A 25,593-nucleotide genomic window follows, 5' to 3' on the forward strand; every position below is an offset into this window, starting at 1 on the left:
AATATAAATTTCCAAAGTACAGCTTATGGATTACAATGGCTTCCCCCCCCCATAACTTCCCTCCCACATGCAACCCTCCCCTCTCCCACCCCCTCTCCCCTTCCATTCACATCAAGATTCATTTTCAATTATCTTTATATACAGAAGCTCAATTTAGCATATATTAAGTAAAGCTTTCAACAGTTTGCACTCACACAGAAACACAAAGTGAAAAATACTGTTTGAGTACTAGTTATAGCATTGGAATTTTTATTTAAAAAGTAAATAACAACAGACAACTTTTAATTTTAATCATTTATTAAAAGGGGGACAGTATAGCATATAAGAAACCAATCCTATAGACTAGCACTTGAGCATCAATGTAAAACAGACCAAGATCAGATGATAAAGCCATCTTTTGACACAGAGACCTGCAAGGGTTTCAACCTGCACCAATTTACTAGAGGGTTTCAACAGCTTTCCAACATCTCTTCCATACAAAATAAAATTAAAATTTCATTTTCTCACAAGTTCCAGACTTAAAGAAAGACAAAAATTACATGAAACAACTGATGTGACTTAATGCAAGTGTCACATATGCTCCAGGGTCTTTATTATATAATCACAGATGCTAACATTTTATCACTGCCATTTGGTTTTCTTTCAGTTGTTAGAGCCCTCTAAATAGAAGTACATGATGAGACAAAAGAAAGCTTTCTTATATTTTTCTGTAGAAAAATGGTGAAATTTTTATAACAAACAGTAGAGAGGAGGTGGGGGAAATTGGTTGGCAATTCTGATTCTAACCTTCTGAGCTGCCTTTGGAATCAAGTGATGAGGTAGAGGGTTCTACTGACTCTTATGCTGGTACACAATGAGAAAGGAAAGTTAAGTTCCTCATCTGCAGATCCTTCTGGGATTTATGTGCGATACACAATTTAGTGCATCAAAAGCCCTTTCTCCAGAAAACTCAGAGCACTTCACAGATTTACCTACGTTCTAAATACAAAGCATCATTCTAGGTGCTACTGGAAAAAAAAAAGTTAGAAATTTGGTCCTTCAGGGAGCTTTGAAATTAGTCTGCCTTATTAAGCCCCAGGGTCCTTTCTGGCTTGGAAGAATTACTGGGGCTGTCTAGATGAAGTGCAGCCCTTGAGCACTCCCTCCTGCACAGAGGACCCCAGAACCTTACTAAGTGCTCTTTGTGTTGCTTCTTTCTCAAACATCACTGCTCCATAGGCTTCACTGAACCCATAATGCTCCCTGAAACTCTGAGATTCCATCCTGGAAAAACCTTATTTTAGCTGGAAAATAGATCCCAATAGACAGATGCTCCCAAAAGAACTCACCAAGTTAGAGCAAACGTCATAGGTCCCTAGTATTGCAGAACCATGCACCCAATTACCACTAACCAATCACATTTCTAGATCTCCCTGCAAATAGCTAACTAGGTAAAGACTACTTTTAACAAATATTTTGATCTCCTTCACTCTAACACCTAAACAGTTTTCTGGGGTTCTTGTAAGAAAATAAGATCATAAGTCAGGAGGTAACCATCATTATAAACGAAAAGTTTTTGCTCAAAAGGGTGATAGTTAATGCTCTGCACTCTTTCCTGTACCTTATGCATTGGGATCTGAAGCTGGCCCTCTTTTTCTGTGTTTGTGTCATAGTAGTAAAAAATCTCTTCGGCTCTGGTGTTCAGAGTACGGGTGGCATATAGAACCCCACAAACCATGAAGGCATTAGAAACAGATGGTTTATACTGCTTGGTAGACCAAGTATTTAGCACCTGAAGTGTGGTGTCATTGAGTTTGCTAATCACCATGTTACCAGTACTGGCTTCAGTTGAATAAATCACCCACAATCCATGCTCATCCACAGCAAAGTCAATATCTTGCCAAGCAACATTTGCGTATGAAAAACGGTTATTATAAGCAGCACCAGGGAGATTTTGAGTCACAGCAACTGTATTGGTGGTCAGGTTAACTCTGGCAATGTTTCCGGTGTTGTACCAGTTGACATACATGTTGTTGTTGTAAACAGCTGTACCACTGCCTTGGCCATAAGCAATCCGAGACTGTCGTGCATGATTATACAGTAGCAAATCATCCAGTGTGTTATAGATTCTGTAGTATTCCAACACTCTCGCATCTGTATTTAAAGGTGCCACCCAATACAGTCCTTGGTCTGGGTGCTGGGGAGAATAATCCCGACCCCAGGCACCAAACTTATAGGAAAACCCTTGCCAGTTGAGCTGAACTACAGATGGTTTGCTGATGTTCAATACACCACCGTGACCACAGCTCCCTATACAAATGAGAAAATAAAAAGGCATTCTTAGAGAAAAATGAATGACAGGATATAGACAGTTTAATAACCTAACAACCAAAAGAATCCATATCCTGTCAACGTTCAATGACAGCAGTGGTTCTGATGGAGAAGAGCCAAGCCTCCTCCTATTGGCTTCCGTCTCAACGTGAACCTGCCGCCGGCTCTGCAGAGAGCCACCTTCTGTTTCTGTGGAAGGGCTTTCAATCTGGGAAATGGGAATAATGAAACTGCCAATAACCACATTCAAGAAGTCTGAGGGTCCAGGGAGAGACAAGCAAGAGACTTGATGTTTTTAACATATTTTTCTTTAGCAGAAACCATTTGGAAAATGTTATCTTATTTCACTTTACTTACAGAGAAATCAAGACAGAAAGAGCATCCCAGAATTCTACCTTACTTCCATTAAGCCAGAAGGTGCTGTTCCCCAGGGTCAGCCCCAGGGAGGATCGTGACAAAGCTGAAGATTATCCTGGGCAGTCTTCATGTTCTGATTCACTCTGCCTTTCCCTGGGACCCCAAGTGCCTACCCACACAGACATCAATCCCACTCCAAGCTAATCTCAGGAATGGATGTTTAAAATAAAGTATTTTATGGATCTATAAAGAGGGTTCTAAGATGCTGGGAATTCAGGCTTGAGAAGCCATGAAGTTATTTGAGGGCAATGTTGTCTGTGTGTACCTAATGCATAGCACATCCCATAAGTCAGTTGGTGAGCCTCCTGCTGCAGAGTTGCAAGGTAAGACTTGCTGTTCATGAAGCATATGCTACTGTGCCAGGGAATGACAGGCAAGTATTTCATCCTTCCCATTTGGACACAGTCATTGTCTCAATGTGTACAATCAAGTGCGACCAGATGCACTGATCCATTGACTCTATCTTCCCTGTAACTCTTGGGGAAATTACTCAGGCTGGGCAACTGGCCCTTGCACTGTCACAGAAATGCTTGCCAATTTGAAGGTTTTATGAGCTATAAAAAACATAAATAGAATTCCCTTGGGATTTTTACAATAACTATCCTAGAGTTGAATATACATTTTCTGGAATCTTCATAAATACCCTTGAAAAAGACTGATGAGGGAGTTTATTGGCCAAGAAGAAAATTCAACTTTAAGTACATTTGAGTTCATTTTCTCCTGTACTGCTGTCCAGAGTGGAGCAGGTGAAGGAAGGAAGGAGCAGAGCCTGAAATGCTTGGAGGGAATCAGGGAGCCCCTGAGGACATATGAAGTGACCTGGAGCCAAAAGCAGAGATCTGTGGAATTGCCTGAGACTGGCACTCTGGGAGACAAAGGAGTGAGTAGAGCTTCTGTCTCTGAGTCTCTGCTTCTGTCCAACATGGAAAGCCTCAGTCCCTGCCTTGCTAAATGTTTCTCCCCTCTTTCCTCCTCATTCAAGAACTGCTCAGAGGTGAAATCATTACTAGAAATCTTGCTTTTATTTTTCCAATCTGCAGAGGCGTTTTTGGTCCTGGAATTAATACGTGCTCCTTAAATGCTCTCATAAATCCACAGTTGGTAGGAAAGCCAGCCAACCATACAACAGGTAGAGAAATGAAACCACTCTGTACCCAACCTCAAATAATTTTGCATATCATTAAGCACAACACAGTCGCGGGTTTATTTTAATAATGCATGCGCCATTTCATAAATAAAAAAGCAACGTGTGTTCAGCCAAGAGACTGCTCTCCACTAAAGAAATAATAAATAGAATTATAAATTATTATTTCTTCTCCTAAAAGTGATCTCTCAGATGAATGCTTGTTTGCTTTTGTTTATGAAACAATGCATGAATTATTAAAATAAAGTTACCAGTATGCTCAGTTTAATGATAACAAAAACTGTTCCAGTTTCCATATGCTACAAACTGGATTTTCTAGTTGAAATATCTTCCTGAGAACTTATTTATTCAACTACATTTCACTCTGAGGAAATGAAAGAAAGTCACCTTTTTTTTTTTCCTTTCAGATTGGAAGACTTAGGAATTATTTGCTTCATTGAATCTTGCCTTCCCAGAAAGGAAATGTCCCAAACCAACAGAGACAAAATATTTGGGGAAAATCTGTGGTGCATATAGCTTATTTAAGTATTATCATGGGGTTTAAGATAATAAACTATTTTGTCCCCAGATGCAGAAATCTAAAGATACAAAGGAACCGAAATCAACTTTTCAAAAATTACTATTACTATTGTCCTAAGAGTACCTTTATTAAGAATATTAATACTGGGGCTGGCATTGAGGAGCTCAGTGGGTTAGGCTGCTGCCTGTGATGAGCACTGGATCAAGTCTTGGCTGTCCCACTTCTGATCTAGCTCCCTGCTAATGCACCTGGGAAAGCAGTAGCAGATGGCCCAAGTGCTTAGGGCCCTCCCATCCATGTGGGAGACCTGGATGGAATTCTAGGCTCCTGGTTTCAGCCTGGCCCAGCCCTGGTCTTTGTGGCCATTTGGGGAGTGAATGCTACTTATGCAACTACTACTACTACTAATAAAAATGGTTCATCATTTTATAATTTAATATTTATTGTTTAGTCTTAATATTTAAATCAGGTACAATTTTAATTTTATGATCAACTTATAAAATGATGAGCCACTAGTATTAGCAGCAGTAGTAATAATGTTATACTAATAAAAATATTATTAGTATAATTAGTAGTAGTAGTAATGGTAATCTTGAGAAGTTTATTTTTGTTCCTTCATGCCTAAATATTTCCTCATCTGGGGATATAGTAGATTACTTTCTTTAATGCCATGATAATGCCTGACTAAGTTATATGCACTATCAATTTTTCCAAAGTTCCCAGCATGGTAAGGTGTTCACAATAGCCTATTATATATTTTCTGAGCAAACAAGAGAGTTTGAAGTCTCCAATTATAAAGCAATGGCAAAGAGAGGGAAATGTTAATCACCCTCTTTTGGTCACTATACATTGTATACATGTATTAAAATGTCAGACTGTATCTAATAATCTGTACAATTATAGTTGGTCAAAAATTTTTTTAAATGAAGAGATGGAAAGGCTAACTAACCATATTTGATCTTCACATGTTAAATACCTGTGTTTAATTATCACAATGTATCCCATGAATATGTAGAAATTAAAATAATAATAAAAAGAAAACAGGAGCAGGCAGTTAGCCTAGCAGCTTAGACCCTGATTAGGAGGCCCCCCGTTTTGCTTCTGAGTTCCTGGGTTTGATTCCCAGCTCTGATTCCTGATTTTAGCTTTCTGCTAATGCAGACCTGAGGAGGCAGCAATTATCACTCAAGTGATTGAAATCTCTGTCACCCCTGTGCAAGATCTGGATTGAGCTCCTGGCCCAAGCCTGGTCATCGCAGCCCTTTGGGGAGTATGCTAGTGAATGGGAATTCTCTCTGTGTGTCTGTTTCTGTCTGTCTGTCTCTCTCTCTCCCCCTCTCTTCCTCTCTCCATATGTATATGTGTCCACACATATATACAGGTGCACATGCACACATATCTGCTTCTCAAATAACTAAATTAAACAAAAAAATGAGATAAATTTCTTTACTTAGCCCCTCAACTATTCCTAAATACCCTCCTGTCCATTTTATTAATCCCCCCTTTTCTCCATCCCCTCTGGGCCATTTTTAGGGTCTTGGTTATGGTTAAATAGAAGTGGAAATAGGTACAAGAACCAAGTATGATAGCCAATACTATAGATGTGGCCGCACCAGTGACAGAGCAATGAAAAACTAGCAGCTTCCTCAACTCCTGGCCGCAAACCTCCATGGAAATAATAGTGGGTCCCCATTGCCCTCACCCCATCGACTCTGAGCTTCTTCCCACACTTCCTCTTCTCACACTGCTCCCCAGACCCTTCCTTTACTTCAAGCTCTTAGTTACACTCTAGTTCCCCTCCCAACTTAACCCTGGTGCTTAGGCATTGCCCAGTCATGACTCAAGTATGGGAAAGAACCAATGAATCACGTTACATTTTCTGGTGGAAGAGAACACAGCTCAGAACCATCGGGGCAAAAGTACCCTTTTAGCTCCTCCCTATGTGAGTCTCCACGGTACAGTGAAAATACTACCAGGCAGGTTCCAATTCAAATCCTGATTCCTCCAACACGTAGTAGTTGTATATCTTTGAGCAAGTTACTTAACTTTATGAGCCTCAGTTTCCCCACATTGAGTGAAAAATCCCTCCCCTGCAGGACCATTAGGAAGGAGAAAAGAAGGCATCAAATTTAACTCGATAGCAGGTAACTATCACCATCTGAATCACATCGAGTTACAACCGGAGATCTGGATGACTGTCTCCCTTCCTGGACCATGGCTTCAAGGGATTTCTATACCCATCCTGGTAACCCTAAACCTAGAACACAGCCAGCTACACAGCAGGACTAAATTACATTTGTGCGAAACAGGAACTAAAGACTGAACAAAAGACCTAAACCCATCTTACCTGTATGTGTAAAACACTAGCCCTCCAACCTGCAACACATCTGAGTTTTCCAGAAGCCTGGTACTGACTCCACAGAACATAGTGGAAGGAACCCACTATGCAACTGAAGCCTTCCTCATCTAATTCATCAGTTACTACCATGGCATTCTAAAGAAGCCAGAATTGTGAGATTTTAAAAATTCTAAAAAGCTTTTCAAAGCTATGATTAACAGTGTGTTGTTTTTTTTTAAGCTGAAACTTAATCTTGGATCTATTGACGTACACTCTTACCTGGGCAACTGAACTTTGAGACAAGAGGCAGATATGATTGGTTTGTAAGAATTAGGCAAGCAAGGGCAGGTCTTTAGGCTAGCAGTTAAGCCACCCACATTCCACATGAGAGTGCTCTGGCTCTGGCTCCTGGCCCCAGCTTCCCAAAATGCAGACCTTGGGAGGCAGTGATAATGGTTCAAGGAATTCAGTCCCTGCCACCCAAGTGGGAGACCTCAGTTGTGTTCCTAGTTCCTGGCTTCTGCCCCAGCTGTTGAAGGAGTGAAGTGAACTAGCAGATAAGAGCTTGTTCTATATCTGCCTCTCTCTCTCTCTCTTTCTGTACATATATGTATGTGTGTGTGTACACAAACACATATCAAACATATATATATATGTATATACACACATATGTATGCCTTTCAAATACAAGTTTTTAATTTTTTATAGAATTAGGCAATTAAGGCCGGCGCCGCGGCTCACTAGGCTAATCCTCCACCTAGCGGTGCCGGCACACCGGGTTCTAGTCCCGGTTGGGGCACCGGATTCTGTCCCGGTTGCCCCTCTTCCAGGCCAGCCCTCTGCTGTGGCCCGGGAGTGCAGTGGAGGATGGCCCAGGTGCTTGGGCCCTGCACCCCATGGGAGACCAGGAAAAGCACCTGGCTCCTGGCTCCTGCCATCGGATCAGCGCGGTGCGCCGGCCGCAGTGCGCCGGCCGCGGCGGCCATTAGAGGGTGAACCAACGGCAAAAGGAAGACCTTTCTCTCTGTCTCTCTCTCTCTCACTGTCCACTCTGCCTGTCAAAAAATAAAAAATAAAAAATAAAAAAAAGAATTAGGCAATTAAAATCATCATCATCACAAATGATTAAGACTAAATTGACTGAATTATTTGATATATGCTACTCAACCATGCTCTTTTCTAAGCTTGGGGTTTTAGCAGACCAATCCATGTCTTTCATGCACTATTCAACTGCCAGCCCTTCACTGAGCACCTACTATGTACGAGCACATAACTCAGCATCCCAAGCAAAATGGTGAGAAACCTCAGAATTCCCATCACATCTTGCCTTTATGTGGTCATTTAGATTCAGAGGAAAAACAGAGAGAGACTGAAATCAATTGTTTCAGGGAGAAAAGTTAATGAGTAGAAGGCCAATTATTTTAGATTAGAAAGTTCTACGAAATGAAGCAGAAAAGGATGTGATTTGCAGCAAGAATCAAATATCAAGTGCATTTTATTGAATCCCAAGTACTGGTTCTAAGTTCAAGCTGACCACAGGGTTAGCAAACTGTAGCCACAAGGGAGAGGCCCAGAAAGTGCAGAGTTACTTTACAGCTGAGACCTGCATGCAGTCATTTTTGTTCTGTGCAACTCTGCAGTGAAAAAAAGCAGACAGGCCAGATTTTCAAGTCCCATAATAGTGAGGAACTTTAATTAAAGTCTCCACAGGCTCACAACTCGGCAGTGCCTGGGGATTTTCCAATTCTGCATTATCAACCAATCCAAACAGAAAGAGAGCAAGTGAAAGAAATTGATTTAAAAACACGACAAAAAGTCAGTTTAATATAAACATCATAAATATAATATGAACAAAGCTGGAGAAGGGCCAAGTGGCTTGGCAGGGATCCAGGTACAGCCAAGGTTGTGGGAAAGTGAGTGGAAATCTGGGTCCTGTTTGCTAAAACAACACAGCTGAGCTGGGAGTGTTCATTCACAGAAGCCGAAGTGTGAAGACCGAGGGGAAAGTTCTTGGAAAACTTTCTAACAAAAACAATCCAACGGATTCACTCGTTTCCCTCCCAGGATACTAAGTGATGCGTTTTCTCCCTCACCACCACGCTTGCACTACTGACACCTGACACTGCATGTCCTGCGATGACCAGTGAGTGAGGATTCTTATACATCAGCTGCAGCTCTGTCCCTAACCACCTGTGTGGACTCAGGAAAAGCAACATCCTTGCCACCCAAGACCCCTCTCTGAGACAAGGCGGGGCCAAAATAGATGCCTTGCATGCTCCTTCCTGCTCTAAAATGTCCTCATTCTAAGGGAAGCATCGAAAATGGAGCCACTTATAAGGTCTACTCCGTGAGGATGATTTGCTGGCAGGGCGGCAGGGGGACATTTGGCTCAGTTATGTTCAGGCGTTGTCATCACATTGACCCCTGCCCCACTGAGCCTTCTGTGGTCCTGCAGAAGCAGCTGTCATTTCCAATGCATGTTTACACCACTGATCCCAGACCCCACTCCGACTGAGTTTGTTACCGAAGACAGACATGGCCTCTGCCCTAAGTCTCCCATGTATGTCATAGGAAGGCAGATTCCCAACCACAGAGGGAAAAGAGTCCCTTGGATAAGACCAAGAGGCTTCTGACCATGGCCACCTCTGATTAAAGCTTTGAAGAAGCCATCCACATTGACAGGAGCCCCAAAACTCGTGGTATAAAAGAAACTAGCTTGTGAGGATTACAATCAAGGAAAGTAACAATGGCTGCACATGAAGATACAGACGGCATTCAGGCTGAAAGGTTCATGTCCTGCAGAGAGAAGTTTCCTGAGGCATGGCTGTCACTAATGGACGGGCTGAGCAGCTGTCTTGAGCTGCCCCGGGGGAACTTCAATGCACTTCACTGCACAGGGACTTCATCCTGCTTTTGTTCACAATGAGGTTCCCACCTCAGTGACCCGCATCACTACTAATATCCGCTGCCTGCGTGTGAGTGCCTGCTGCAGAGCCCGAGCTTCCCAAGTCTTGCCTCCAATGCCCACAGCAACCCTGAAAGGCGGGTGCTATTCATCTCCACCTTACTAATGAGGGGAGTGAGGACCTTTTTTTGCCATGACCACATTTCTGGGAAGCCCAGGTCCATGGGATTCCAAAGTTTTGCTCTTGAAACCATCACTCTGCTGTTTCCACTCATGGATGTATTTACAGCACCCAGCTCTGGGCTGAATTTAACCCTGAGAGAGTGAGATGTCAACCCTGCCTCCAGGAATTCACAGTCCAGGAGGGGTGGCAACACACATCTGCAAGTGTCCCCAGCAGGCAGGGCCAGCCCTTCCATCCTCACTGAATTCCAGGACACACGATATAGCAGGTGCCTGGCAAGTATCTAAGGCATGAATACAGGAAAAATCAAGGAGGAGGACGGAGAGAGAGAGGCTGAAAGGATTCGTGGCCAAAACCCAGTTCATCTTACTCATAAGCCAATCAGCCCTCACGATCCACGGGGAAGTGGATTCTGGGATTCCAGAGGCTTTCCTTGGACCCCCCCACAGCTCCTCTGTCATCACAGAGATGCTGTCTCTGAGAGTAAAGGTAAAGGGAGGATGTGTAACCTGTGGGTTTTGCTTTCAATCGACTCATTGTTTGTGCTCTGCCTCTGTGAACCCCAGAAGATGCTGGTATGTAGAAGTCCTTGGTGGAATTTAAAACATGAAAGATTAAACTCAGAACAGCAAAAAATCCCATCTTCCCATCAACATTGCAATTCTGCATCCTTTCCCCTACCCCACTCACAGCTCCTTCGGGGATCCAGCTCAAGAGATAAAAAGGTGGCCTGCTTACCTGGAGCAGGGGGAGGGACAGTGGCGTGAAGGTGTTCATCTCTCGAGGCCTCACATTCCTTCAGCTTCTTCTTCAGAGCCAGGATTTCTCGGCGAATGGCAAGGACATTGTTTGCATCTAGCGTCTCGAGCTTCTCCACCAGGAGAGTCATATTCCTTATCTAAGGAAATAAAAATTCAGAGTGACTTTATATTATTGGGCAATTTCTTTCATAAACATTCCAGGGCTGAATTTGTCACTTAGTGAAACATTGCTGGAGAATACACCCGAGATTCTTCTGAATGGTTTCATTTGGAAGAATACATTTTAGGGTTGAGCGTGAAGGCCTGTCAGATCTCAGGCAGATACATGTGACAAGAAGAAAATGGCAAAGATTTTAGCAGCTTTAATAACAGAGCAGAGACTCATCCCAGGCATTCACAAATGTCCATTAAAGTTCATTTCTAATAACCTTCCCCTATAAACTCGTGTTTACTCATGTTGTATTATAATTAAGTTTCTAATGAATAGTGAGGGCCAGAGAAAACTCAAATTCTAAAATACGTAACTAGAATTCTCAATTATAGCCCATGTCATGACTGTGCTAGTAAATTCTCCTTGATACAAATTACCCAACCATAACATTAACATGATAGTCTTTATCCACAGAATTAAAAAGGCTTCACTAAAACACACTCACAAGAAATTTCTGAAAGGAGGCCTCCAGTATGTGCAGAAGTTTTCCAAGAGGATTTGAGGGTTATCTCATCATTCAAAAGGAGAGAGAGATCCCACCAGTCCACAATCAGGTAAACTGTGGGTTTCTAGCCCCTTGAGGATAAATCCAAAGCAGACAGATGCATTAGCTTGGCCATAGGAAGTCATTCAGACTTATACCTTCTTTTTAAACAGAAATCAAAAGGCCATTTGGTTCTGGGCCAGGATTTTCACCATCAGATGATGTTTGCTCATCATGTTCTCAATGTGCTTAATCTACTACTCAAAGACAGGCATCCATCCAAAACAGAACATGGACTGTGCCATGTGATCATAAGAGAGTGCAGAATTAGAATTTGGAGGGGTGGGAGGGGGGAGAGGGGGAGAGAGAGAGAGAGAGAGCAGGAGAGAGAGAGACTGACTGACTCATATCCCAGCCTTAGCACTTGCTCATAGTCACTGGAAAGAATTTATGATTTACTGAGAAGTTAGCTCACTCCTTACCTCCACTTCCAGCTGGTCAACAATGTGTGTGCTTCCCACAAAACTCTCCTTCAGCTGTATGATCAGTTTCTCCATCTCCTTTATTTCCATCTTGATCAGCTCAAAGTCAAGTTCAGTGTAAGAAATAGTATCCTTTTCCATGATCTCAATCCGGACAGTTAGGTTGAAGAGTTTCTTTTCATATACACTGATTAATTGGACATATTCCTTCACCTGAAGGTGAATCAAAAGGCTCCAATCAATTCAGAGTAGCATTGTACAGTCTTCCTCCATGGCCAGTCCTTTGAAGACTATTTGATTCCTATCAATCACTTTTTTTGTATAAAGAAATAGATCAAAGTATGTTTAGCTATATTCCTTAAATCTCTCTAAATACAGACTAAAAAGAGCATATTGCTACAATGAGGCGGTGGAGTGGACTTTGTACTTACCTCAACTAATAATTTTGCTTCAGAACCATCATTTGAAAGTATATTTTAATCTCTAATATTTGAAGACATTAGTTTCCAAAACTAAACCGGTATGAATCAGAGACTCTTGATGCTCCTCCACCTCTCAACACACTTGCTCTGAATCAAGATTTCTCAGACTCAGCCCTAGTGACATAAGGGAAAATGGATGCTTCTTTCTTGTGGGGGAGAGGGAAGGAACCAGGGGGCTGTGTTTTGTGCTGTATGTGTTTGTAGTATTTTCAGCAGCTCTAGATGCCAGTATCTGTCCCCTACTCAAAGTTGTGACAAACAAAAAATGTCTCCAGATAGTACTGGATGTTCTCCGGAGACAAAGTCACCACCACCACCACCATGCTGTCTCATTGCATTCCTTCTCTGATGAGCATATGCAATGAGTTTTGAGCCCCTCTGCCTTTTAAAAAGTGGCATAGAAAACCAACTTACTACACAATATGTGAGTGTATGTGTAACTGTAAAAGTGCACATTTCATTAAGTATGCTCACATTTATTCCAAGAACTGATTATTGCAATCAGACCTTTAAATTACACATTTGTTGCATATATTTGAATGTCTGATCATTAAGTTAAAATACTTCCAAAAATTCCCTTGGTGGTTTGGTGTATAATTGGAATCTCCAAACGGATATTTGAATAAGCAGTTGGTGGTACTTTCTGTATCTGATCTCTGCAAGAAATGCCACGGCTTTTTTTAAGGACTTGCTCGTTAAAAGGTACTGGGTTTATGTTCCTTTTAAAAATATGAACCTACGTGATACTTTTCCCCAAACTGCAGCAATGTCAAGTAGCTGATCCACAGTGCCTGGATGAAATCAGAGCCAGATGCTGGCCTCTAATCCTTCTAATACCAAAGGCAGCCCTAACTTCTGTCATTTTAGCCCTTCCACTTAACCCCACTGTGCAAATTAGAGTAGACTCATAGGCCACAGACCTAAAGGGCTAGGGCTTCAGGCAAAGAGGATTTTAATGAAAGTTGAAAATGCAGCCCTTGGCACTGCTGGTGTATCTCCTCGGGCAACTGATGCTCACTGCCATCAAATGCACCATCACTCAGGGCAGATATGGCTGGTGACATTTTGGTGGATAGGGAAGTTAAGAAAATTATACACACATACATATAATCTGCTTAACAGATACTTTCACATATACACACACATATATATAAGCTGCTTAGCAAACTCTTTTACATATGTGTTTGTTACATCAAAAATGCATGAATATGTTTTTTTTCTGAGAAACCATGCACAGACTTCAAACACTTTTATGCCAACATAGACTTGTCTTTTAATTCTACTTTTGCTTGAATTTTCTGATGGACCCTCGTGTGTTTGTGTGTGTGTGTGTGAAACCTGACAAATCCCCCTAAAAAGTATACATACAGATATCAAGTATCCAGTTTAAATTTTTACAGAAATTGCACATAGAACCTTGCCTGTGTTGCTTTTTTTTTTTTTTTTTCAAAGTGTAATCCATTGCAGAAATGGAAGCCTGAGGAATGAATATGCTTGTTGGCATTTGGCCTTGCCAGCTCTTGGAACACATGAAACACCCTCAGCTTTCCTGGAACACTGTGGTGGCACATCGCAGCTGTTGCTCTACAAAAATGAGTGATGCAACTGTCATCTCTGCTCGTGCCGCACAGGAAGCCAAGGCACAGCCTGGAGGTCGCTGCCCAGTGCCGGGTGCCTGCACCAGCTCAGTCCTGGGACGAAGACAATCTGAAGATGTACGAGGGGAAGGCACTTGGAGGCCTTTCAGCTGACATTTAAAGAAAAGCTCAGTGGTGTTCAGGAAAACTGGAATCGTCCACAGACTTGTAGAAGGAGGAGAGAATTTGAAGATGGGCCAGAAGAGTGTGCAGTTTATTAGTTTAAGCAGATTATTTGTACAAACCTCTCACATGTGGGCATCTGCCCCGAGAAGGCGACACGGACAATTGTGAGAACCTGCCAGGTCTTCCCGGGAGCCACAGTCTCAGGAGAGCAGCCCAGCTTGCCCAGGGGCACTTAGTGCATTTCTTCCACTTCCAGAAAATATTTAGGTTTGCAGCCATTGTTCTCAGAGACAGGGAGGGAGGTGGTTTAGGCCCTAGGGAACATTCAGTGGTGTCTGGAGACATTCTTGGTTATCACAACTGGGACATCAAGGGGGTGCTATTGGCATCCAGTGGTCAGGGATGCTGCTCAGCATTCTAGCAGATGGGCCCAGCCCTGAGAGGACACAGTGCTGCAAGAACATTTTCGCCTCTAGCGACCTCATTACTACAAGTTTGAGCATTAGAAGACTCATCTGTGATTCTCCTCAGACCACCGGCCTAACGTTCAGAACTTCTGCTTTATTTCGTTGGTTATACACTTAGCTTGCTATTGTTTTGTTTGTTGTTCACTTAGTTCCTTATGTCATTGATGAAGAATTAGAGTTTGTTTTCGACCAGCTGCTATTGTCCCTGCTAATGAATAAAGGTGTATAATGGCTTCCCGTTGCATCTATATTCTTGCAAATAAAAGGATTTCATTTTATATTTTCACTGGTGCATAGCATTCGAAATAAGCCAGTCCCAAAAAGACAAATACCATATGTTCTCTCTGATCTGCGGTAACTAATAGAGTACATAAAAGGTAATCTATAGGAGTAAAATTGACACTTTGAGTTGCGATGCTTTTTAACAGCCCTTGTCTTGACAGTTGAGGAACAGTGGCTTTTTTTCTTCATACTATTTATTGAACTCTTTACTTTGTGTAGGGTTAATCTCATGGGTATAAAGCTAACTGAACGTAGATCTTTGTAAAAAAAAAAATAAGAATAGGAATAGGATGGGAGGGAGGAAGAAAGGTGGGAGTGAGAAGGGAGGGAGTCTAGGGTGGGAAGCACTACAGTGTTTCTGAATCTGTATATATGAAATACATGAAATTTGTATACCTTAAATAAAAATTTTAAAAATGAAGGTGTAGAACAGCCGGGTGTAATACAAATGACTTTGGTTTGTGTTTCTGCCAGAGCCTCAAGATCTATGATTTTAACCATGGCCAGATTACTTGAAATAAGGAAATGTACTTTGTAACATGCTGCTTTTTTTCAATACGTATTTTTAAAAAGTGATTGCAGTAAGGTTCATTGGGCCTGAAGGGAACATCAAGACATGAAGCACTTTGGCACTGGACCCTCCTGAGCTTAAATCTGACTTTAGTCCTTAATGGGTAAATCATTTAATTTCGCTAAACCTTCGTTTCCTCCTAAAAGTGGAGATAATGGTATCAAGCTTGCAAGATTATTTTGAAGACTAGAGTTAATGTGCATTAAGTGCCTAGCTAATGGATGACCTATAAATTACAGAAATTAATAGAGAACGAGTGATTTCAGTGTTTTTCAATCTGACCTTTTAATTTATTATATTTCACTGCACAAAACATTGCTCAATCAATGTTGTTTGTTTATGAGTTGCCGAAATGTCTCCCAGGCTCCCTCAACCTTCTCATGCATGAAGATCTATTAGCCAATGTGTCATATTAAATAACTTGCCCCAAAGACCATAAGCCTGCAGACAAAGGGAAAATCCTGAGCTGCCTCGTGTTCCACCCTGTCCTTAGTCACAAAAAGACATGTCATAAACAGAAAAGCATAAAATGCTTTCAGCTCCTTATGCAGAGGCAGCTTCCTGTCTTCTCTGTGTACTGACAGATCATGAATCAAGGCAAGGCAGTCAAAACCCTTTCCCACTGACCCGCCCAAAGCGGGCATTTCCCCAGGTCCCTGGATAAATGGTGATTTCCATGGCAGCCTAGGGACAGCTATAATAATTTTGCCTGAAATGCAAAAGCCCTCAGCTAAAGAGGTAACTTTGGACTTGAAGGCACTGCTGACCTACTGTATCTCTTCTCGGAACTGCACTGAGCACAGTATCAGCATGACCAGGATGAAAGAGAGCTGCAATGATTTCAAAGACCTGAATTCCTGAGCTGGCTTAGCCAGCCCAGAGGAGGGTGGCCATGGGCAAGTCCTTTTCCCCTTCATGAATCTCAGTTTTTCTGTCCCAAAATGGGAGGGTAAACCTGGTCCACCTGCCCTAAACACATTGCTTGAGAGAACAGAACTGGAAGCATTTGGAAAAACGCACACAAAAGCTGCTGTTATGGTTCGTATTAGCACCTGCCACACCAAAGCAACGCCATAAATGCCAGCTGGCAGGTAAACTCCTTCCTTAGGCCTCAATCACTAATTATTTCAGGACCAGTTACTGATACTTTCAGAACTAAATATTTCCCACCTATTCTGCACTTCTTTGCCAGTCATTAGCAAAGCAGATGCCACCTGCACCTCTCCACCCTCATCCTCCACTGCCACCTTACAGGACAGGAGTTAAACGCCCCATATTCATAAACGTGGCAGGCTACATGCTCTCCCTGGAGCAACATGGGGTTTCAAACTGCCCTTCACACTCCTGGCAGCAAAGACAACATGCAAATCAGTAGCTTCCACTATTTCAAAGCAAATGACTCTAACTGAAAAGATCTTTACCTAGGATTTTCCTCTACTTGTTATGTTTTTATGCATAACTTCTTATCTGTACTTGATTATGCTGGAATAAGGCTATGAATATTAATGGTTGGAATTTATAATTTAATGCTGTGCCTTTTCTGCTGATTAATTCAAGGACATTTTATTTCTTAAGAAGCTAGGTTACTGGAGTAGTCAAACACATTTTCCTGGACACTCATTTAAACTTGGAATGTTTATCTACCAATTCAGGTTGAAAGCAAGGTCTCAGCCTCACCATAATTTTTGTCTGCAAGGATAACTATGTTGGATATTGAGGTGGCTAAGCTTAAATTTCTCAGGAGAACTTATTTTGAATCTCACAATAAAGTCAGAGCTCCTTGTCAATTAATGGAGTTGCATTAAATAATATATAACGTGATTATAACGTAACGTGGGCTTCACCTGTACAGAAAATGGGAGCATTTCTAATTGATTTTTTAACTTGACTAAAAAGGTAGAAGGGGTCAAAACCAGAATGCTAAGTTCCATTGCTTTCCAGTTAGTTCACAGAAAGGTAAACTTTTAAGATAACTTCCTCAGCTGGCGCCGCGGCTCACTAGGCAAATCCTCCGCCTTGCGGCGCCGGCACACCGGGTTCTAGCCCCGGTCGGGGCGCCGGATTCTGTCCCGGTTGCCCCCTTCCAGGTCAGCTCTCTGCTGTGGCCAGGGAGTACAGTGGAGGATGGCCCAAGTACTTGGGCCCTGCACCCCATGGGAGACCAGGAGAAGTACCTGGCTCCTGCCTTCGGATCAGCGCAGTGCGCCAGCCGTGGCAGCCATTGGAGGGTGAACCAACAGCAAACGAAGAGCTTTCTCTCTGTCTCTCTCTCTCACTGTCCACTCTGCCTGTCAAAAAAGAAAAAAAAAAAAGGATAACTTCCTCCAGGTGGAGAAAAAGCAGGAGGCAGAGGGCTGGAGTCAGGGTGGGCTGACAGACTTATTAGTCTGGATTCAAATTCCCAGAGAAGCCTTCAATTTTGGTCTAAGGCTAAACAGGTCTAATAAAATGGTTTTGTGGAGACAGTAAAATATAACTACCAAGAGAGAAAGAGAAAGAGAAGGGGAGAACAAATTATTAACAAAAGAAGAGAACAGCAGAGAGAGGAGGACGAAGATGAAAGAGGAGGAGGATGAAGATGAAAGAGAGATGGTTTGGGCAAGTGCAGGAGCAGGAGGGAGAAAAGGAAAAGAAACAGAAGGAACCATCTAAAAATAAGAAAAAAAAAGTCCAAAAAGGAAATGGAATTCGAAAGGTTTGTGGTGAGAATAAGGAACCAAAGGAATGAGGGATGAAATAGAAAGAGAGGAAGAGGTGGAAAGGAAAGAAAACAGAACAGAACTAACGAGGATGGAGGAGAGGAAAGAAAAACAAAATCAAAGCTTGAGGAAAGAGCCAGCAGAAGACCAAAAGGAAATACAAATGGCGGGGTGGGGCTCGTAGGGAGAACCCGGGACCTGAGTGCCACACTGCAGTGAGCTGGTCCTCTGCGAGGGCAACCTTGACCCCATCTGCTCTCGTTTTCTGGGCTCTGAACAACTCCACAGGTGGGTGGTAAATTGACAGCTATAACTTCATAGGACACAAGTGCACTGTCTGTGATACATGATATGGTGAGGAACAGCTGCCTATAAAATGCTGAATTATAAAAAGTTTTGTTTTGTTGTTTGTTTATTCTTACCAACATACTAGTGGAAAAGAAAATGCTTACTTTAGAAAGCTCTTTCTCGAACTTCTCGGAAAGGATGTGAGCTGTGAATTCCAAGCGTTCCACTCTCTCCACGGGAAAGACGGTGTCTGGAAAGGACACGGAGCACTGGCAGGTGCCGCGGTCATCCACGGAGCCCGTGAAATTGGAAAACGACTGTAAATAATAATAAGGTGAGCATCAGTTATAAGCCGGAAAATGAACTCTTTGGCAACTGGAGTAGCAGAAATTGGCTTGTCAAAAGAGTGCTTAGAGGCGAGCAAGTGGAGTCCAACACATAAATGAATAGAATCATAGAAACAAGCTCCCGTGGCTGTGTTTCCACAGGCAGTAACCACACACAGCATCCAACGACATCTCCACCTGTTGGACTAACCCACTAGGTCTGCAGCCGTACCAGAAGGAAGGGTCTCCACTCTTGAGGAGCCTGAAAGGAAATCATTCCTGGAAATGAAAGGAAAGGGCAATAAAGAAGCCACGAGGAGCCTGGTGTGAACCTCAATCCCGCCACTCTCTGGATGTGAGGCCGTGATCCATCTCAGTTTTCTCATCTGTGAAGTAGAGAACCCACTTCAAGGGATTAACCAAGGAACACGAGCCAATTGCTGGCTCCTTCTGGTTGGTGGCCAGTAATTGCCATGTCTCTTTCCTTCATGACTCAATTCCTTTTCTTCACCTTCACCCCAACCCCAAACCAATTCTTCCCAAATGAAACAAGGAAACTATTAAGAATGTAGGCTACAACAAAAATAGTGCAATCTCATAGGCTCCCTTCATTTGGGAAAACGTGTCATTATCCTTCAAAATGACAACAGCCGCCATTTGTCAAAAACTCAACAGCATATGAGTTTGTGGGGTTTGTGGAAATTTTAAAAAATAAAAGTGTTCTAGCTTGCCACTTGCAGAAAAGTCACTTTAAAATATTTGATGTTTCTTTAAGATATTCAGGCTCACACCTCAGTGCTGCTGCATATTTTTAAATGACAGGTTTGAAAGATCCTGTTTTTCTTTTGTCCCCTTTGAACTACCCCAAGGGGACCCTGGCACAATTAACATTTTTTTTATTACTACTATTGCCTTCCAGAGTAACTCTTGGCAGCCGACTGGCCATGCCTTTTAATGATCTCATCTGAAGGCTAACCCAAAGCTCACCTGTGGAGCATCAGCCTGAAGGGGCTCTTTATGAAACTACTAAGGAGAGAGCAATGATTTTCAGAGTTTTAAAGAGACTCGGGTCATGTCGCTTAAAGCTCAGATCAGCTGGTGGCAGCTGAGGGTGTATGCTTTGTATATTTAATGTCCACCAACCTCCCAGCAGCTGTAGAGGCTTGGCCTATATGCTTCCATAATGAAGAACTTTCCCATCAGTGACCTCTGAGCCAATTAAGGTTTCTAGGATTAAGTTGTTTCAAAAATTTCATCTAAAGGGCCATCGTGGTGGAGCAGCAAGTTAAGCTGCAACTTGGGATGTCAGCGTCCCATATAAGCGCCTATTCAACTCCCAGCGGCTCTGCTTCTAGTCCAGCTGCCTTCTAATGCACCTGAGAAAGCAGCAGAGGATGGCCCAAGTGGTTAGACCCCTGCTACCCATGTGGGAAGCCCAGATGGAGCTCCTGGCTCTGGGTTTTGTCCTGTTCCCACCCCGGCCATTGCAGCCATTTGGGGAGTGAACCAGTGAATGGAAGATCTCTTTCTCTCTCTCCCTCCTTTTCTCTCCTTGGAACTCTGCATTTCAAATAAATAAAACTGAACCTTTAACAAAACAAAAAAATAAATAAAATTTGGTGTAAGCTTCTTTAAAATGAACAGAAGGAAAAATCTGTACAAGTGCACCTAAATATTTCAAGGCTAGGTAAGTTCTTGACATTGGCTTCAATTTTCTTTTTCTTTTTTAAAGATTTATTTTATTTATTTGAAAGACACAGTTACAGAGCAAGGTAGAGCCAGAGAGAGAGAGAAAGAGAGAGAGCAAGAGAGAAAGAGAGAGAGCAAGGTCTTCCATCTTCTGGTTCACTCCCCAGATGACCGCAATGACCAGAGCTGAGTTGATCCAAAGCCAGGAGCCAGGAGCTTCTTTCGGGTCTCCCATGTGGGTGCAGGGGCCCAAAGACTTGGGCCATCTTCTACTGCTTTCCCAGGCCATAGCAGAGAGCTGGATTGGAAGTCAAACAGCCAGCGCCCATATGGGATGCCGGTACTGCAGGCCACGGCTTTAACCCACTGTGCCACAGCGCCAGCCTCTCAATTTTCTTTTTCAATCACATCCCCATACCTGCAGGAATTGGGGAGCTGTACAGAGGGACAAGCAGGCATATGCTAAAAAGCTAGGGTGGGGTATGAAGAGGTAAAGGGATTTTGCCAGGGATGAACAAGGACAGGGTAAGAAACACCACAAGCCTGGCAGAAAGGCTGGCTTCTTCTGGGACCATCTCCATCTACCACTCTCTCTAAAGTTAGACTCCAGCTCAAGGTGGGCATCATGGCACAGCTGCTTGAGCCATTGCCTGGGACACCTGCATCCCCTATCAGAAGGCCAATTTGAGTCCCGGCTTCTCCATTTCTGATTCAACTTCCTGCTGATGCACCTAGAAAGACAGGGATGATGGTCCCTGCTTTCCACATGGGGGACCTAGATGAAGTTCTAGGCTCATGGCTTTGACCTGGTCCAGCTTGGCCATTGCAGCGATTTGGGGAGTAAACCAGAAGATGGAAGCATTCTTTCTCTCTCTCCCTAGTTCTCTGTCTCTCTCTATATATGTTTCTCCTCTCTGTCACTCTGCCTTTCAAATAAAAAATAAAAAGTAAAAAGAAAGGTTCCAGCTCAAGCATGCAGAAGCTTTCATAGAAAGGACCAACCTACAATGGGCTTTTGAAGAAATGGCTTATTATAAAAGCTGTCTAGCAAAAAATAAAAATCTTGTATTGCATTTTGACAAGGAGAGGTTAATTAGCTGCACAAGACATTCTTAGAGTTCTCTGAAAAGCTCTGTCAACTCAAGAAACCATGGATATCATAAGCAGTCTCTAGACAATCAACTAAGAATGAATAGCTAACAACTTTTAGTCCTGAAGTTCACCTGAAAGACAGGCAAATAATTATGAGCCCTGCTGACAGCCATTCTCCCAGCTCCTATTGAACATCTATGTCCTGACACTGTGGATGCCCCGGCTTCCATCCTGCTTATCATCAGCCCGGTGTGCTCAACTGACATCAAAATGGTCCATAAGTTTGATCAGTGTCTCCCATTAGAGATATTTCTGCTCCTTGCATTCAAAGACAATGAAGCAAATGGTGATGAGTCTCTCTCTGTGGTGAATGTTTAAACTATAAGTGAGAGTAACCTGGGGAATGGGAGACAAAGCCAACTGCTCGTCTCCTTGGTCTTTGGAAGGACATGTGATTGCTGAGGGCAAACAGGACCCTGTGAACCTCATAGGACCCCCTACGCTGATGGGCTCTCACTCTGCGCATGTTCAAAGAATGTTTGCTGATGTCTACTACACAGCAGGTTCTGGCTTTATGGAGATGATTGAGACCCAGTTTCTGTCCGGAAATCAGGCCATTGTCATTGCCTAGTAGCCTGATGACAAAAGCACCTGGCTCATTATGCCAGTTACCAAGGGAGAGGAGCATGGAGACTTTCCTTATCTGTGACACGAGGACCTGTGATGGTCCCTTCTTTAGAGGATGGCATCTGAAGTGTGTGCAGTGCTCCAAGCACTACAGCAGAAGGTGCTACTCACATCTCTGATTTATGGATGCAATTGGCTCTAATTAGCAGCCCAGTCTAAGTGCCCGCAAAGATTCAAGGCATAAAATAATGGTACTCAACATTTTCAAAGTACAGAAAATGATACGTTTGGAACTTGCTCAATGACAGTTATAAAAGGGTTTTCCACTGCTTTCCAAAGAGCTCATCAAAATGACAGCCAGCCCCAGAAAATTAGGCTTCGAGTGGAATTGATACCTAGTCCGCTGTAAAAGACATTGGAGTTGTAATACTGACCCACCAGAGGGAGATTAGTAAACTGGTAAGGAAATAAAAACCTCTAAGTACAACTTAACCACCTTTTCTTATCTACTTTTAAATATCTGTCTCCTTCCTAGACAATAGGCATTTTGAATTTCTCTGGTTCTTGATCCATATTTTGTTTGCTGATAATCTTACCTAACTTTTGGTTTCTGATCAGTGATGAACTTTCATAATAAATTATTATTGTTAAAATCATTCCAAAAAGAAACCATGCAAACCAATTCTAATCATCCCATCATTTAATATCATGGAAGAAAATTGTGCATCTGATTTCTGGTTACAAAGAATCCTTGTGCATATTCATGATTCCTAAAGCTTTCTCTTCTTAAAAATATGCAAGTTTCATCTCTCCTCTCTGGAAATATAGACAGCTGTACATTGAGAGATGGTAAAGAGAGTGAATAGACCAATTTTGACCCATGTAACTTGCTAGCGTCATGACTTCCAGCTAACAATTTCACCTTGCTAAGCCTTAGCTTGGACATCCGCAAATGGAACCAATAATCTTGCCTACCTCCTATGGCTAAATAACATAATACATATTACAGACTTAGCCTCAGGCCAGTGCCGCAGCTCAATAGGCTAATCCTCTGCCTTGCAGCGCCAGCACACCGGGTTCTAGTCCCGGTCGGGGTGCCGGAGTCTGTCTCGGTTGCCCCCTTCCAGGCCAGCTCTCTGCTGTGGCCAGGGAGTGCAGTGGAGGATGGCCCAAGTGCTTGGGCCCTGCACCCCATGGGAGACCAGGAGAAGTACCTGGCTCCTGCCATCGGATCAGCGTGGTGTGCAGGCCACAGCGCGCCGGCCGCGGCGGCCATTGGAGGGTGAACCAATGGCAAAGGAAGACGTTTCTCTCTCTCTCTCTCACTGTCCACTCTGCCTGTCCAAAAAAAAAAAAAAAAAAAAAGACTTAGCTTCATCTTGGCATGGATTAGGCACACAGTGAACATCATTGTTGCTATGTCCCTATCCAAACCATGTGTTAATTTCCCATGTTGTTGTTGTTATCTATTACTTCTGACAGCGAAAATGAAAACAATCAAAAGACTTTTCCTTTCCTTCTCTCATTCACCCTTCCATCCAGACTCGCACCTGTTAGCAGCTAGCTGACTTAAGAGTAAAGATCGAGTGCAGGGCCAGTGCTGTGGCATAGTGGGTAAAGCCATTGCCTGCAGTGCTGTCATTCCATATGGGCACCAGTTCAAGTCCCAGCTGCTCCACTTCCAATCCAGCTCTCTGCTATGGCCTGGGAAAGCAATGGAGGATGGCCCAAGTCCTTAGGCCCCTGCACCTGCGTGGGAGACCCAGGGGGAAGCTCCTGGCTCCTGGCTTCAGATTGGTGCAGCTCCAGCTGTTGCAGCCAATTGGAGAGTGAACCAATGGATGGAAGACCTCTCTCTCCCTCTCTCTCTCTCCCTCCGTCTGCCTCTCCTTCTCTCTCTGTGTAACTCTAACTTTCAAATAAATAAATAAATCTTTTTTTTTTTTTTTTAAAAAAAGATCAAGTGCAGAGGAGGAACTCAGGAGGAGTTAGGGCTCCTGTACCCTCTTAGAAGTTGGGCAGCTTCGAGCTCCTGTGGAAAGCCCCAGAAGTAAAGTGAGTCTCTGTTTCTGGCAACTTTAAAGAGATCCAGAGATAACCTGTCCCCTGAGGAGCTGAGCTCACTGTGCTTCCCGAGAGGTAGCCTGGCCCAACCAATACCTGTGTAGTGTGTGGTTTTTTTGTTTTGTCTGCTTGTTGCTGCTCTTGTTTGAAGCTAAAAATGACCCCCAAAGATTCCTTGTAAAGAACATTGAAAATACTTCATACTCCTCAGAAAGTGTCCCTATGGAATGGTACTTTTCTAAGACCAGTAACCCCTCCCCCTGACTTCTGTCATTCATCTCCTTTGCAAGTCAGGCACAAAGGAACTGCCAGCACTACAACAGGAGCATCCTGGCCCTCGCTCCCTCAGGGCCAGGATTCACAGTCTGCAGGGTCCCTCCTGGGCAGCAAATAAATGGGACAAGCTTTCCTGGAGCTGTAGTGTCCCCTCCCTAACAGTTCTCTTCTGGATCTGCATGCTAGAAACCAGTATGAGAGTTTTTTAATGATAATTGATTTGGGGGACAGCATGTAGCAGTTAAGTCATTGCTTAGGATGCCCACATCTCCTATCAGAGTCCTTGGGTTAGTCCTGCCTCCACTTCCAATCCCGCTTCCTGCTAGTGTGCACCCGGAGAGGCAGCAGGTATTCTTAACTCCAGTAGTTAGGTCTTTGCCATTATGTGGGAGACCTGGCTTTTGTTCCAGGCTCCTGACTTCAGCCTGGTCCAGCCCTGGCTGTTGTGAACATTTAGAGAGGGACCAGTGGATGGAAGATTTTTCTCTCATTCTCTTGCTCTCTCCCTCCTACTCCCCCCCCCCCATCTCTCTGTTTTCAAATAAATAAAATAAAGAGAAATCACTTTTCAAAAACCAATGGCAGAAACTCATACCATGGCTAATTCAGTGAAGTAGAATTGTTTAAAAACATCTACATGGAATAGAACCCAGGTATGTGTAATTTTAGAGCCCCCGGCTGCCTGTTCTAATGTGCAGCCCAGTTTCACAGCCTCTTCAAACCACAGATTCCTTCCCACAAGTCCTCAGCTGGAGAACAGAGATGTTGTCTCTCTTGCTAATGATTTAATTATTTCACCCAGGTTTTAATTCATGTCCTGGGTGCCTATAGTGAACAAAAGGAGTCATAAATCTTTTAGAGTGCCCAGGACTAGCCATCTGTGAAATTATATTCAGGTCCCCCAAAAGAGAGGAAAGGAATGAATGCAGCTCACGTGGGCTCTGAGGCCCCTCACCTGGGACACAGGACCGCCTTCTGCCCAAGAGGCTGTCAAGGGAGCTGGCCAAGGAGTCAAAGCTGGATCTGTAGTCACCGGTAAGTTTGGAGTTGAGGCCAAAGTCTGGGGTGGAGTAGAGGACAGTTGTCTCAAATTCCCCAAGCTCCCTGCAGCTGGACCGAGGAGGAACAGAAGGGCTAGCGGAAAGGCGAGACCCAACCTCATCTTGTCCTCTTAGCTGGAGCTGCTGGCTTCTACACAGAGCCCGCGGCCT

General features: G+C 43.3%; 1 protein-coding gene across 1 annotated transcript; it reads right to left on the minus strand.

The window, feature by feature from the left end:
* Window positions 1-279: 279 nt before the first annotated feature.
* OLFM4 (olfactomedin 4) lies at window positions 280-25,593 on the minus strand. Its single transcript, XM_070048735.1, has 5 exons — window positions 25,338-25,593; window positions 18,473-18,625; window positions 11,757-11,969; window positions 10,557-10,716; window positions 280-2,289 (listed from the first exon to the last, which is right to left on the minus strand). Exons 1-5 carry the CDS (start codon window positions 25,542-25,544, stop codon window positions 1,478-1,480), a joined length of 1,545 nt encoding a protein of 514 aa, XP_069904836.1. The 5' UTR covers window positions 25,545-25,593; the 3' UTR covers window positions 280-1,477.

The sequence above is a fragment of the Oryctolagus cuniculus genome, chromosome 9, assembly GCF_964237555.1.
Source record: "Oryctolagus cuniculus chromosome 9, mOryCun1.1, whole genome shotgun sequence".
Classification (NCBI taxonomy): domain Eukaryota; kingdom Metazoa; phylum Chordata; class Mammalia; order Lagomorpha; family Leporidae; genus Oryctolagus; species Oryctolagus cuniculus.